Source organism: Myotis daubentonii, chromosome X (genome assembly GCF_963259705.1).
Source record: "Myotis daubentonii chromosome X, mMyoDau2.1, whole genome shotgun sequence".
In the NCBI taxonomy this organism is placed as follows: domain Eukaryota; kingdom Metazoa; phylum Chordata; class Mammalia; order Chiroptera; family Vespertilionidae; genus Myotis; species Myotis daubentonii.
In genome coordinates, this window is record NC_081861.1 from 86984599 (window position 1) to 86998853 (window position 14255).

Consider the following 14255-nt stretch of genomic DNA (forward strand, 5'->3'; position numbering starts at 1 on the left):
CCCAGCTTGTGGCTGAGTGGTGCTCCCCCTGTGGGAGCGTATGCCCCCTGGTGGTCAGTGCGCATCATAGTGACTGGTCATTCTGCTGTTCGGTTGATTTGCACATTACCCTTTATTATATAGGATATTGAGATTAAGGGCACCAACATGCTGTGGGTTGCAGTTCTTGGCAATAGGGAAGTTTCATTGTTTTATCCTCCACAATAGCAGGCATTTGTTATTCTTTCAAGCCATCAATGAGAGGTGCTTAGGCCCACCAGAAAAAAATTGTTGGAGCTTTTGCTCTAGCCCAGGAAGTATAGATCAATATTTTTTATGACTTACATAAATAATATATAACCATTGTATGAATTTGCAAAATTTAGAGAACCGTTAAAAATTACCTGTAATATTATTCTTTCCCCCTCTCAAATCCTATATCCTACTCTAATGTTTTGCTACATTGATCTCAGTAGTTTATTTTATTTTTAAATTCTTTATTGTTTAAAGTATTACATATAGTATTACATATGTCTCCTTCCCCCCCATTGACCTATTTTATTTTACTAGAAATAAATATTAATAGAATAACACCCAATTCCACACTCAGTAAAATTTAACCAGTTTTTTAAAATACTAGTACTATTAGAAGAAATCTTATGTCTTCTTGTCGACTAATCATTCTGCAAAGTTGACATTTTTCCTTAAGTGCCCCAGGTAGAAAGAATTTAATAGAGGAAGGGGAAAATTGAATTGTTCATTCTAAAATTTTAATGCTCTGTTAAATAGTTTTTTATATATCCCCCAAATATTTACCATATGATAATAACTTTGGAATGTCTCAAAAACATTATGGCAATAGTAAACATCTTCAAAAAAGAAACACATTCTCTGGGAATTGTAAAATTTTAATTTTTTTCTCAAACCTGACTCAAAAGTGAATTCAGACCAGGGCTCACAAACCCATCTCTGTAAAAGGCTAGATAGTAAATATTTTCAGCACTGAGGGTCACATGTGGTGTCTACCCAACTATTCAGTTCTTCCATTAATGAACAAAAGCAGCCAGAGACAATACATAAATGAATGAGTACGGTTATGTTCTAGTAGGCATTTATTTACAAAAATAGGCAGTGAACTATATTTGTCACTAGTCTACATGAGTATTTCTAACCTCTGGCTGTACAATGGAATCACTTTGGAAGCTTTTTAGGAAATATCATTACTGCAGCTCATCCTAGAACAATTTAGATAAATCTCTTAAAGTAGAGGCGGGGGGGGGGGGGCATGCATATTTTAAACAAACTACCCAAGTTATTCTAAAGTACAGCCAGGGATAATAACCACTTATCTATGGACAATAAATGAGCATAGATTAAATCCAATAAATCCATGGGTTAAATTCCCATCAACTGTCAATTTAAAACAGGTTTTCCAATTACTGTGTGGATTTTCCCAAACCTTTGATTATTAACCATTTCTACCCTTCCTTCCAACTCTCACCTTTGTTTAACTCTGAAAAATAATGTCAGAACTAAAGAGAATTCTGGATGAAAAAGTTACAAGGGTTTAGGTGGCAATTCTATCCTAGATTGAGAATAGAATTATGCACATACATGCTTTTCAAATGTTCTTTTTTCTTAGTCTCATATATATTCACTCACACCCATAAAAATAAATAGTAACACAAATAGAGATTGCTCTGTGGCTGCCTTCAGTTCTACTTCTGGCTCAATTTTATTCTCTTTGTGTAATCTCTTATTTTTTTTTGCCATGACTTTAACTATTACGTTTGCATGTAAAAAGAATGACTTCCAAAGCTTCATCTTTAACTCTGACATCACTTTAATGTCAAACCATGATTTTCATTAGTCTTCTGATCAATTGACCCTGCATATCATGTAGCTTCTCAAATTCATTATGTCTGAAACACCTTCAGCAAACAAAATGGACTATCAAACAACAGCAACTCACTAAGCATTGTGTTTTCTCTTATTGTGTCTTCAGTGTACTGGTTACCTGGGCGACATTACTTAGAGCATTTTCTATCATGTGTTCTATGGAACACTAGGTCAGTTAAGTTTGGGGCTATGTTAAACAGAAGATTTCTTTACTCCATAATTTCTCAGAGCCTTTGATATACTAAAGCATAATAAAGTGCATTTGGAATCTAAGATAGGAGTGAATTTTACAGCCTTTTAAGAATTTCCTAGACTAGTGTTCTATAAAACAGTGTTCAAAATGCTGTCATTAGGGTGACTTTTGATTGACCTCCTTTGGCTTTTGATACATGCAGACCAAAGTCTGTTGATTCTTATAATTTTTCTTGAATCCATCCCCTCCTTTCTTGTCCCTTCTGCCTCAACTCTAGCCTAAACCTTGATCATTTAACACTGTTGTGAAAACCACACTTAAAGTATATTATTTCCACTCTCAACAATCTTTCTGTGGCTCTCATTTCCAATCAAGTAAAATCTAAATGTTTTGGATTGATAGGAAAAACTCTAGAGTTTAGTCCTAGCCAATATTATGTCATGATGGTAACCTGCATTCTACCCTCAGTTCCAGCCAGATTGGTATCTTTATTACTTTAACAATTCCTTAATAAAAATACCTGACATTTGTGTAAATACTTTTCATTGTACTATGTACTTCCCCATAATTACTAGCATTTTATTCTCACAACACCCTGTAAGTTAGGTATTATTTTCCAAACTTACAAGTGAAGGGATTGAAGCAGGTTGGGATTTAGTGGCGGTATGAATACAACCTCAGTCTAATGACTTCAGATTGATTGAGTCTTTTTAAAATTTTTCCTACATGGAAGCCACCAAATTTTTTTTATGAACTTCTTCCATTGGTAATGCATGTTCCCTTCTAATCTGAGCTAATGCACTCCTTTCAAAGCCCAGCCCCAATCCCACTTTTTCTGTAACTCCTGTCCTCACAGACCACTCAGTGATCATTTCTTTTTCAGGACTATTTTCTTGGGATTTCTGGATTACTTATGGTCTGTGTGGGTTTTTCTTTTTTCCATTTTCAAGTAGAAGATTTTGTGTAATTGTCATGTGCCAGGCCCTGTGATAGACAAAATGGAACAAAATGTTTATATTTAACTCTGAATTTTTATATTTGAAATTTTTAATGTGTAGAAAAGTTGTAGGAAGAGTAAACACATTTGCATGTACTCTTTACCTACATTCACTAATTGTTAACATTTTGACATATTCGCATCTTCCTTCTCTTTAAGCATGTGCATGTGCATACCACTTATTTGACAAGCCATTTGAGAGTTACTTGCAGGCATGGAAAAATAAATAAATAAATAAATATATATATATATATATATATATATATGTATATATGTATATATATATATACATATACACACACACACATACATATATATGTATACATGTATATATATATACATACACACACACACACACAAAATATAATGTGCTTAGTCCATTGATATAAAGGTGTATTTCTTGTAGCATTTTTCTTAAGGAATTCATAGTTTGATAGGGGAGACAGACATATAAACAAATAGTTACAAAACATTAGGACAGATATTGGAGGTACTATGTATGGAGGAGATAAGTACAAAGTTCTGTGGGAGGTATGAATTTCCAATTCCCTTGAACAAGGCAAGGAAAGAGTCAGAGGAGTTGGGTTTTAAAGGATAACTAGGAATTAATAAGTAGACATGTTTATAGTGGGGTGTGTGTGTGTGTGTGTGTGTGTGTGTATGTATGTGTGTATGTGTGGTTTTTTTATTTTTTATTTTTTTATTTTTATTTTTATTTTTTTATTGCTTAAAGTATTACAAAGGGTATTACATATGTGTCCATTTTATCCCCCCGCCCTAGACAGTCCCCTAGCCTCCCCTATCCCCCAGTGTCTTATGTCCATTGGTTATGCTTATATGCATGCATACAAGTCCTTTAGTTGATCTCTTACCCCCCTACCTCCTGCCCCCCAACCCTCCCCGGCCTTCCCGCTGCAGTTTGACAATCTGTTTGAGGCAGCTCTGCCTCTGTATCTATTATTGTTCAAAAGTTTATAATGGTCTCTATTATCCATGAATGAGTGAGATCATGTGGTATTTTTCCTTTATTGACTGGCTTCTTTCACTTAGCATAATGCTCTCCAGTTCCATCCATGCTGTTGCAAATGGTAAGAGTTCCTTCTTTTTTACAGCAGCATAGTATTCCATCGTGTAGATGTACCACAGTTTTCTAATCCATTCATCTACTGATGGGCACTTAGGCTGTTTCCAGATCTTAGCTATGGTGAATTGTGCTGCTATGAACATAGGGGTGCATATATCCTTTCTGATTGGTGTTTCTGGTTTCTTGGGATATATTCCTAGAAGTGGGATCACAGGGTCAAATGGGAGTTCCATTTTCAGTTTTTTTAAAAAAATGTTTGTCCTATCTCCCTTGTCATTATGTTCCACAAAGCCTGATAGAATGCTTTAAATATTTTATTTTTAAAATTTATTTAAAATCTTTATTATTGAGAGTATTACAGATGTCTCCATTTTTTCCACCCATTGTGCCCTTCCACCCGGTTCCCAATCCTCCTCACGCCTTCACTACCCTATTGTCTGACCATAGGTAATGTAAATATGCAATATAAGTTCTTTGCTTAATCTCTTTTCCAACCCACCCCCCGCCTTCCCTCTGAAATTCATCAGCCTGTTCCATGTTTCCATACCTCTGGTTCTATTTTATTAATCAATTTATTTTGTTCATTAAATTACTTGTTTATTTTGATTTTTAGATTCAATTGTTGATAGATATGTATTTATTGCCATTTTATTTTTCATATTTTTAATCTTTTTCTTCCTCTTCTCCTCTTCTCCTCCTCCTCCTCCCTTCCACATTTCATGTAATTAATACTGGTTTGTTGGTGATGAATTTCTTTAGCTTTTTCTTGTCTGTGAAGCTCTTTATCTGACCTTCAGTTCTAAATGTTAGCTTTGCTGGGTAGAGTGATCTTGGTTGTATGTCCTTGCTATTCATCACTTTGAATATTTCTTGCCACTCCCTTCTGGCCTGCAAAGTTTTGTTGAGAAGTCAGCTGACAGTCATGTAGGTGCACCCTTGTAGGCAACTAACTGCTTTTCTCTTGCTGCTTTTAAGATTCTCTTTGTCTTTAACCCTTAGCATTTTAATTATGATGTGTCTTGGTGTGGGCCTCTTTGGGTTCCTCTTCTTTTGGGACTCTCTGTGCTTCCTGGACTTGTAAGTCTTTTTCTTTCACCAGGTAGGGGAAGTTTTGTCATTATTTTTTCAAATAGGTTATCAATTTCTTGCTCCCTCTTTTCTCCTTCTAGCACCCCATGATGTGAATGTTCATGTGCTTGAAGTTGTCCCAAAGGCTCCTTACACTATCTTCATATTTTTGGGTTCTTTTTTTCTTTTTTCCCTTCTGATTGGGTGTTTTTTGCTTCCTCATATTCCAAATCACTGGTATGATTCTACTCTATGGTTGATTCCCTGTAAATTATTCTTCATTTCAGTTAGTGTATCCTTCATTTCTGATTGGTCCTTTTTTATGTATTTGGTGTTCTTATTAAGATCCTTGAAATTCTCACTAAGTGCCTTGAAGCTTTCATTAAATTCCTTGAGCATACTTACAACCAATGTTTTGAACTCTGTATCTGGTAGTTTGCTTGCTTCCATTTCATTAAGTTCTTTTTCTGGATATTTCTTCTGTTCTTTCATTCACAACATGTTTCTTTGTCTCTGCATTTTGTCTGCTTCCCTGTGTTTGTTTCTATGTATTAGGTAGAACTGCTATGTCACCTGGAATTGATAGAGTGGCCTTATATATTAGGTGTCCTGTAGGGCCCAGTGGCTCACCCTTCCCAGTCACCTGAGCTGGACACTCTAGGTGCACCCCTGTGTGGGCTGTGTGCACAGTCTTGTAGTTGAGCCTTGATTGCTGTTGGAATCACTGGGAGAAACTGGGCCCCCACCAATTGGCTGTGAGGACCAGCTGCGACTACAGTGGAAGAGCTGCTGTGCAGGAGGTACCCCTATGGAGCAGGACTTGCTTCAGTGGGTCTTTGGTGCTCACCGAGTCTGCCCCTTGAGTTTGTCACTCGCGGATGTGTAGAGTTGTAATCTGGCATGGTCTGAAGCTGTCCACCAGGTCTACTGGCTCTGGAGGCCTTCCGGGAGGTGCAAAGTCCACCATTGCCTGTGCCCTGCCTGTGGCCACCCGGCATAAGCTACATAGTGATCTGCATATGGCCGTTTCTTGTGTTGGGCTTGGAGGTGCTCAGGAGAAGCCAAACTGTGAACTTTAGGAGGCTGCTGCTAATTCTGGGCTTGGGGTCTGCTTATCAAGAGGTATGGGGCATACTGAGTCCAGCTGCTACTTGTTTGAGAGATTTTAGGAAAAGTCTGAAGCTTGAGCCAGGACAGGCCATTCATATGGAAAAGCCTCTGCAAACAGCTTGGGTGGGGCTGCAAATTGGGTGAGATGGGGGTCTCAGGGAATCACCAGGGTGGTGAACAGCGAGAGCTAGGTTTATGAAGAGTCAGATATGGCACCTGGCACTCAGCTCTGTTGCACGGGAAGTCTCATCATAGGAAAAATTACCTCTGGGAGCACTTTTGTCTGGGAGAAAGCTGAAAGCTGCCCCCAAGTTCTTGCCGTGATGCCAGGTATTTTAGTTCCTCCCCATATGTCCCTGTATCCTTTCAAGCTGCTGCCCCAGAGCTGGAGCTCAGAGGGACTGAGTCTGATTAAGTCCATGTGCTGGCCCTTTAAGAGGAGCTGTCTGGGTCTCCAGCAGTCTCTATTTCACTCAGCCACAATCCTAGCTGGCTTTTACAGCCCAAGGTTATGGGGACTTCTCTTCCCAGCCCTGTAACCCTGGGTAGATGGGTCTGGTGTGGGGCTGGGACGTTTTGCTCCTCACAGGAGGCCTCCGCAGTCAAGATATCCCTCTGGATTAAAAAAAATGCCAAATGTGGGTTTTGGACCAGTTGTTCCACACTTCCATCCCTCTTGCCAGTCTCAGTGTGCTTTCTTCTTTACTTCTCTAGTTGTAGGACTTTCATTCAGCCAGAATTCAGGGGATTCTGAATGATGGTTGCTCTGTATTTCAGTTGTAATTTTGATGTGGTGTGGGAATATTCAAGTACCATGTTTTCCTGTGCTGCCATCCTCATGCTTTGAATGTTTTAGATGCTGAAACATTACACATCTGATTATATATATATATACCTGGAGAGAGAGATACTAATATTTACATAGATAATGGTGGTACATAGTTAAAGAGTCAAACCTCAGTTCTCGAATGTCTCTCATCTCCAACAATTCAGTTCTTGATCAAGTTCATGGAAAACATGTCTCAAACAAAGGAGAGAATGTGCCAGTATGAGTCAGTTTACTGCTAACGTCCCAGGAAATTGTGCTATGAATATTTTTGTGTGGTTTTTTTGTTTGTTTGTTGCTGGCGAAATGTAAGATTAGCACAAATTTAAAATGTAAGGAGACCATCAAGTGTGCTAATGTTGCTAATGGAGTGAAAGAAACAATGATCACAGGCAATTGAAGAGGCAGAAAAACTGCTGTTGATTTGGATAAATTAGCCAGTGATTGCAAGCAGAGATGCCGAATGCTGACCTCCTGAAAGACACGCCTAGAAAGACTGCTGAAAGTTATTCGTTTAAGGCTGGTAGGGGTTAGATTTAGACCAATAAATTTAAGAAAATAAGTATTCATTTATACATTAAACAATACATTAGATATATTCTGTATATAAGAAAGGTTAAAACAAAGAATCATTTGGGGGTCTGGAACAAATTAATTCCATTTACATTATTTCTAATGGGGAAAAATGATTCAGTTTTAGAACAGTTAGCTCTTTGAACAGCCTTGCAGTACAAATTAAGTTTGAGAACTGAGGTTCCACTCTATACCCTTACATAATCAATTCACAAATACATAGATCTATTATCCTCAAAAAAAGTAGATGAGAGGAGGGTGTCACTTTATGTGAATAAACATATAATCAATACCATATAATCAATAAACATATAATCAATACCACCTACTACCCCTACATGATAATATGGCCAGTTTTGGGGAATACAAAGTACAGATACCTCCTCTTATTTTTACCTCCCCATGTTTCCTATTAATTTTATCCTATTCTGACTTGGAAGTTGGAACTTGGTGATAGAAATGGCTGACAATGGCCATTTCAGGAGGACAAAAATGGATGGCAATCATGAATTTTCTACCTGGTCCGTGTGCCGGGGTCCAACCCCAGCAGGTCCAGGGGTCCCCAAAGGCGTGGACGGAGTCAGCGAAGAAGGAATGACATGGAGACAGCGTTCAGTTGATCAGCAACCTAGCCAGGATCTCTAGCCCGGATCTCCAGAGAGGTTCTGCTTCGGATCTCCAGCGAGGTTCTGTAGCCATGTTCCCTCGCTAGGTTCTCCAGCCAGGTTCTGTCCAGGCTCTCCAGTCAGGTTCAGTGTCCAGGTTCCAGTCAGGTTCTCCTGCCAATCTCCGCAGTCAGGTTCAGTCCAGGATCCCTTGCCATGTTCTCCCGCTAGGCTCTGTCTCTAGGCTCCGAGGCCAGTCCCTCTCCAGGATCCTCCGGCATGCTCTCTCCAGCGAAGTTCTTCTGTCTCTAGGCTCCATGTAGGTTCTGTCTTCTTGATTCTGTTCTAAGTTCTGAGTGTTTCTGTCTTGTTACAACTGTATTTATACCAGTTGATTCAATCCTATCAATCTCTATTACAAAGGTTAGGGCGTTTCTTATCTCCATTCCAGGGAGAAAAGATTATGTAGTTTAAGCATGATTGTTCGTAGTTAAAGGGATTAATTACCCGCCTGGCACTTAGTTGAGGGGTTTTATTCCCTACCTAACTTCAGGGGAAAATCCCTACCTGGGGATTCAACCTTTCTCGGAGAGGTGGCTTTGGTTAAAACACAGCGCCAAGAAGGTGAGCAAACATATTAAGAACCGTATGCCATATATGCCAGGTCCCTTGAAACAGCAAGGATGGACCGGCTCCCGGCATTCTACCTGGTCCGTGATTCCCCAGGTTTTCTGTTTAAATTAAAGAACATGTAGGTGGGAATAGCAAAGCTAGTTTGGCAAAGAGATTTGAAAGGATTTGATGGAACTCTGTATGTTTGACATGTAGAAGATAATTCAGAATTGAATGAAGTCTCCCCACAGAATGAGGGGTATGTTAAATGCTTTCTGTAACAGGGTATATTAAAAGACGATGTCTTTTATTAGGGTCAGAATAGTGATAGAGATTTTATTATAGGAGTTGCTGTCAGTTTCATTACTTTATAATAAATTCTTCATGCTTTAAAAGGTGACAGAATCATGCATTGTCACCCCCTCTCTTTCTCTCTCTCTCTCCCCACCTCTTTTTTCTCTGTCTCTAATTTCTTCATCTGTAAGGGGAGGAAACCATTTATAGATAGAAATGGCTTTTAAAAGATACTCTCCCAAGGAAACAGTTGTTATTTTTTTCTTAATAAAATATTTCATAAAGAGTTAGAGCATAATTAATAGGTACTTATCTTTATCATGCCTATTGCTTGAATGTTTTGAAAGAATAATTATTTTGCAGAGGTGTCCTTAAACCACCTCTGAGCCAGCATTCCTTGGAGTATCCTGGTTGTATTTCTTCTGGACTATGACACAGAAAACTTAGAGAAATGGAGAAGCTGTTCAGTGATGTTCTTCTAAAACATATTGCCTATCCATGCCACTGGTGATGGGCCCTTCTGGTGTCATGTAGTATAACTAGTATACTATAGTATCGTGTAGTATATCGTATTACTACACTATATTATAATTAAATATAATTATTATTACTATATTATATTATACCAACTAGTATGTACATAGTTGTTAATTATTATTTTGGAGTACTATGATTAGAAAACCACCTTAGAAATTGCTAGGCCCTCGTAAGTAAAATAATGACTTAAGACTTGAGTAGTTTGTGGCTTATTTATTTTTTATAGAAAGGGAGTTGCATTGTACTAACAATTCCTCTTTACAATTTTTCTGAATTGAAGATCATTTTATTCTTTAGAGAAAATGTCCAGAAAACTATTGCTGTGGACTTTTGAAGGTAAGAATTGACTAGTTAGAAAAAAAAAAAAACAGTGATGATGTTGGCTTTTCTAGGCCATAGGATGTATTTTAGAATACCCTCATAGCTTTATGAATTTTGAGCTGACTTGCCCATTTTCTCCAGGTGGCATGTCCTCTAATAGTTTTATATAAACCTGTTGGAACTTGAACTATTTAACTTGAAGGAGTTGCCAACTGCAGCTTTTGATTCCACTTTTAGCTGCCATCTACTCTTCTGTGTATTTATAAAGTAAATGCCATGTAAATAGGAACCCAGGATAGGGTTACTTGTTCTCAAAGGTCATCTACCAATTGCAGTTGCTGAGTAAGTATTCCTGCATCCAGGGATGTTTATAATAGTCTTGTTTCCATTTATTTTTGCAGAGTGTAGTGAAGCTGATGAGGGGGCTGCTGCACTGCATGATCAGACAGGTATGCCATTGTTAACAGCTCCCTCTCTAATAAAAGCACATTGTAATAATATATATATATATATTAGAGGCCCGGTGCATGAAATTTGTGCACGGGGGGGGGGAGTGTCCCTCAGCCCAGCCTGCCCCCTCTCACATACTGGGAGCCCTCAGGGGATGTCCTTTTGACAGCTTAGGCCCGCTCCCTGCTCCCCTTGGGGAGCGGGCCTAAGCCGCAGTCTGGCCTCCCTTTGTGGCAGGTGACCAGGCTTATCAGGGGAAGGAACCAGCCCCATAACCCCGCTGCTGCAGCTACTGCCAGTCACCGCAGCCAGCAAGGTTTTTTCATCAACACGGACTCTAGTCCCGTCACCATGAAAAAATGACAACTTTTTTAAGGCATTTTCAAGATGTGTCTTTCATATAATAATAATTTCTTTATTATTTTTTTATCCTCACCTGAGGATATGTTTCCATTGATTTTTAGAGAATGTGAAAGAGAAAGGGAAAGACAGAGAGAAACATCAAAATGAGAGGAACACTTTGATTGGTTGCCACCTGCATGAGCCCTGACCTGGGCCCTGGCCAGGGAGGAGCCTGCAACTTAGGTACATGCCCTTGGTCAGAATTGAACCCAGACTCTGCCATCGGCAGGCCAAGGCATTATCCACTGAGCCAAAGTGGCTAGGGTAGGATATGACATTTCTTAGCCCTCCACCAGCGGACCTTCGTTTTTTTCACCAGTAGTGTGGTGAAAAACCCTAGATCACCATTTTGGATTCTTATTACCCAAGTTACTAAGAATATTACCAGTGGCATACAGGGAGCTTAACCAATGAGCGGTCAGAAAAGGTGCTTCCTCTGTAGTTGACACCAATCTGCGGCTTGGCACCCCACCCCAGGCTTGACGCCTCTGGCCCAGGCTTCAGGCCTGGGCAGGGGAACCCCATCTCCCCCGATCACGGGCTCCACCTTTGCCCAGGCCTGACACCTTGGCCAGAGGCGTCAATCCCCATCACCCTCTGATTGCCAGATTGGCCCCTTGCCCAGGACTGATGCCTTCACCAGAGGTGTAAGGCCTGGGCAGGGGACCCCCATCTCCCTCCCATAGCTGGCTCCGCCCCCCTGCCCAGGCCTGACGCCTCTGGCCCAGGTATCAGGCCTGTGCAGGGGACCCTCATCTCCCTCTGATCACTTGCTCCACCCCCCGCCCAAGCCTGACGCCTCTGACCCAGGCTTCAGGCTTGGACAGGGGACCCTCATATCCCCCCAATCACCAGCTCCGCCCCCCACCCAGGCCTGATGCCTCTGGCCCAGGCATTAGGCAGAGGCATTAGGCCTGGGCCAGGGACCCTCAGCTCCCTACGATCGCTGACTCCACCCCTGCCTAGACCTAACGCCTCTGGCCAAGGCATTAGGCCTGGGCAGGGACCCCCAGCTGCTCACGATTGCTGACTCTGCCCCTGCCCAGGCCTAACGCCTCTGGCCAAGGCATTAGGACTGGGCAGGGGACCCCCAGCTTCCCAAGGTTGCAGGCTCCGCCCCTGCCCAGGCCTAATGCCTCTGGCCAAGGCATTAGGCCTGGGCAGGGGACCCCCAGCTCCCCGCAGTTGCAGGCTCTGACCCTGCCCAGGCCTAATGCCTCTGGGCAGGGGACCCCCAGCTCCCTACGATCACTGACTCCGCCCCTGCCTAGACCTAACGCCTCTGGCCAACGCATTAGGCCTGGGCAGGGGACCCCCAGCTGCCCAAGGTTTCAGGCTCTGCCCCTTCCCAGGCCTAATGCCTCTGGCCAAGGCGTTAGGCCTGGGCAGGGGACCCCCAGCCGCTCACGATTGCTGACTCTGCCCATGCTCCCCGAGATGGCTGGTTCCACCCCTGCCCAAGTCTAACGCCTCTGGCCGAGGCATTAGGCCTGGGCAGGGGACCCCCAGCTCCCCGCGATCTCCCGTTCTGCCCCTGCCTAGACCTAATGCCTCTGACCAAGGCCTTAGGCCTGGGCAGGGGACCCCCAGCTCCCCGCGGTTGCAGGCTCCGCCCCTGCCCAGACCTAATGCCTCTGGCCAAGGCATTGGGCCTGGGCAGGAGACCCCCAGCTCCCTACGATCGCTGACTCCGCCCATGCCTAGACCTAACGCCTCTGGCCAAGGCATTAGGCCTGGACAGGGGACCCCCAGCTGCTCACGATTGCTGACTCCGCCCCTGCCCAGGCCTAATGCCTCTGGCCGAGCACTTAGGCCTGGGCAGGGGACCCCCAGCTCCCCGCGGTTGCAGGCTCTGCCCCTGCCCAGGCCTAACGCCTCTGGCCAAGGCATTAGGCCTGGGCAGGGGACCCCCAGCTCCCCGCAATTGCAGGCTCCACCCCTGCCCAGGCCTAATGTCTTTGGCCAAGGCTTTAGGCCTGGGCAAGGGACCCCTAGCTCCCCGGACTGCCGGCTCCACCCCTGCCCAGCTCCCATTGCCAGCTCCACCCCTGCTTCCCGCTATCACTGGCCCGGCGGCAAAGGCGCCGGGTTCTCTGATCATGGGTAGGGGGCAGGCCGCCTTTGCCCTGCCCCCGGCTCTTAGCTCCCCCCTGGGTTTCTGATCACCGTCAGTGGCAGGGGGCTTCTTCCCTCCTTTCCCTTTCGCCTCCCAGCATTGTGCCTACATATGCAAATTAACCGCCATCTTTGTTGGCGGTTAACCGCCATCTTAGTTGGCAGTTAATTTGCATATGGCCCTGATTAGCCAATGGGAAGGGTAGCAGATGTATGGCTAATTACCATGTTTCTCTTTTATTAGATAGGAGATATATATATATATATATATATATATATATATATATATACACACACATATATATATATGTATATATATATCTATATTAGATACTAATTTTAGAAAAGTTGTAGAATTGAGGGAAGCAATGTCCCATGATTTTACCACCCAGTTACCACTGGAATGCTTCCTTACAGTCTTTTTTTTAACCCCTCTGCAAATGATTTTTAATATACTTTGCATTGCTGTACATGCAATTATGTATATTGAGTAAAATATGATACAGTTTTATAAGCCATCATCTGAAACCCTTGGGACCATATAAGTTTTAGAATTCAGAATTTTTCAGATTTTAGAAGGTGCTACAGTGCATATACTAGACAGTATGTTATGCCCTCAGCAGGTCCAGAGCAGCACTCTGTTATTAAAAACATTAATCTCTCTGTAAGGAAACACACATTTTCACACCAATAAAATTAATAAAAATTATAAATAGCTCCATATAAAAATAAATTTTGGTTAAAAACTTAGGGGAAAAATCCTTTAGAAGTGTCTCAGATTTTATGATTAGAGATAAGGAGCCAAGGAATTACATCCCCTTGCATTAATTTCCATTTTCCTCATCTTGAGTTAAGTTGAGCATCCTTTCATGTGTAGATTAAAACTTCGCATTTTGTCTTCAATTAAATTGCCTGTTAGGTCTTTTGAGTGTTTCTTTTGGACTGTCTATTTCTTGCCTATTTGAGGAGTACCTGAACATACTGCAAATAATTTTAGCAGGCCACACTTTATCTTTTATGTTGTTTATGATATTTTTTTTCATTCAAAAGTGTTTTACAAAAATTGTGCTTTCCCTTTATCATAGAAGATCTTTACATAAGTTGCACACCTTGAATCTGAATTGATTTTCTTGAAACCAATATTTTATTAGAAGAAGCAATTGAGGCCCAGATTAATAAAATGACCATTG

General features: G+C 41.8%; 1 protein-coding gene across 6 annotated transcripts in view; it reads left to right on the forward strand.

Moving 5' to 3' along the window:
* Positions 1–14255, forward strand: part of PHKA1 (phosphorylase kinase regulatory subunit alpha 1) — a 296474-nt gene that overhangs the window by 24600 nt on the left and 257619 nt on the right. For all 6 annotated transcript variants that reach the window (XM_059679280.1, XM_059679283.1, XM_059679284.1 and 3 more), the window contains one exon: positions 10500–10547. In XM_059679280.1, coding sequence (XP_059535263.1) covers positions 10500–10547 — 48 coding nt within the window. The remainder of the gene's footprint in view (positions 1–10499; positions 10548–14255) is intronic.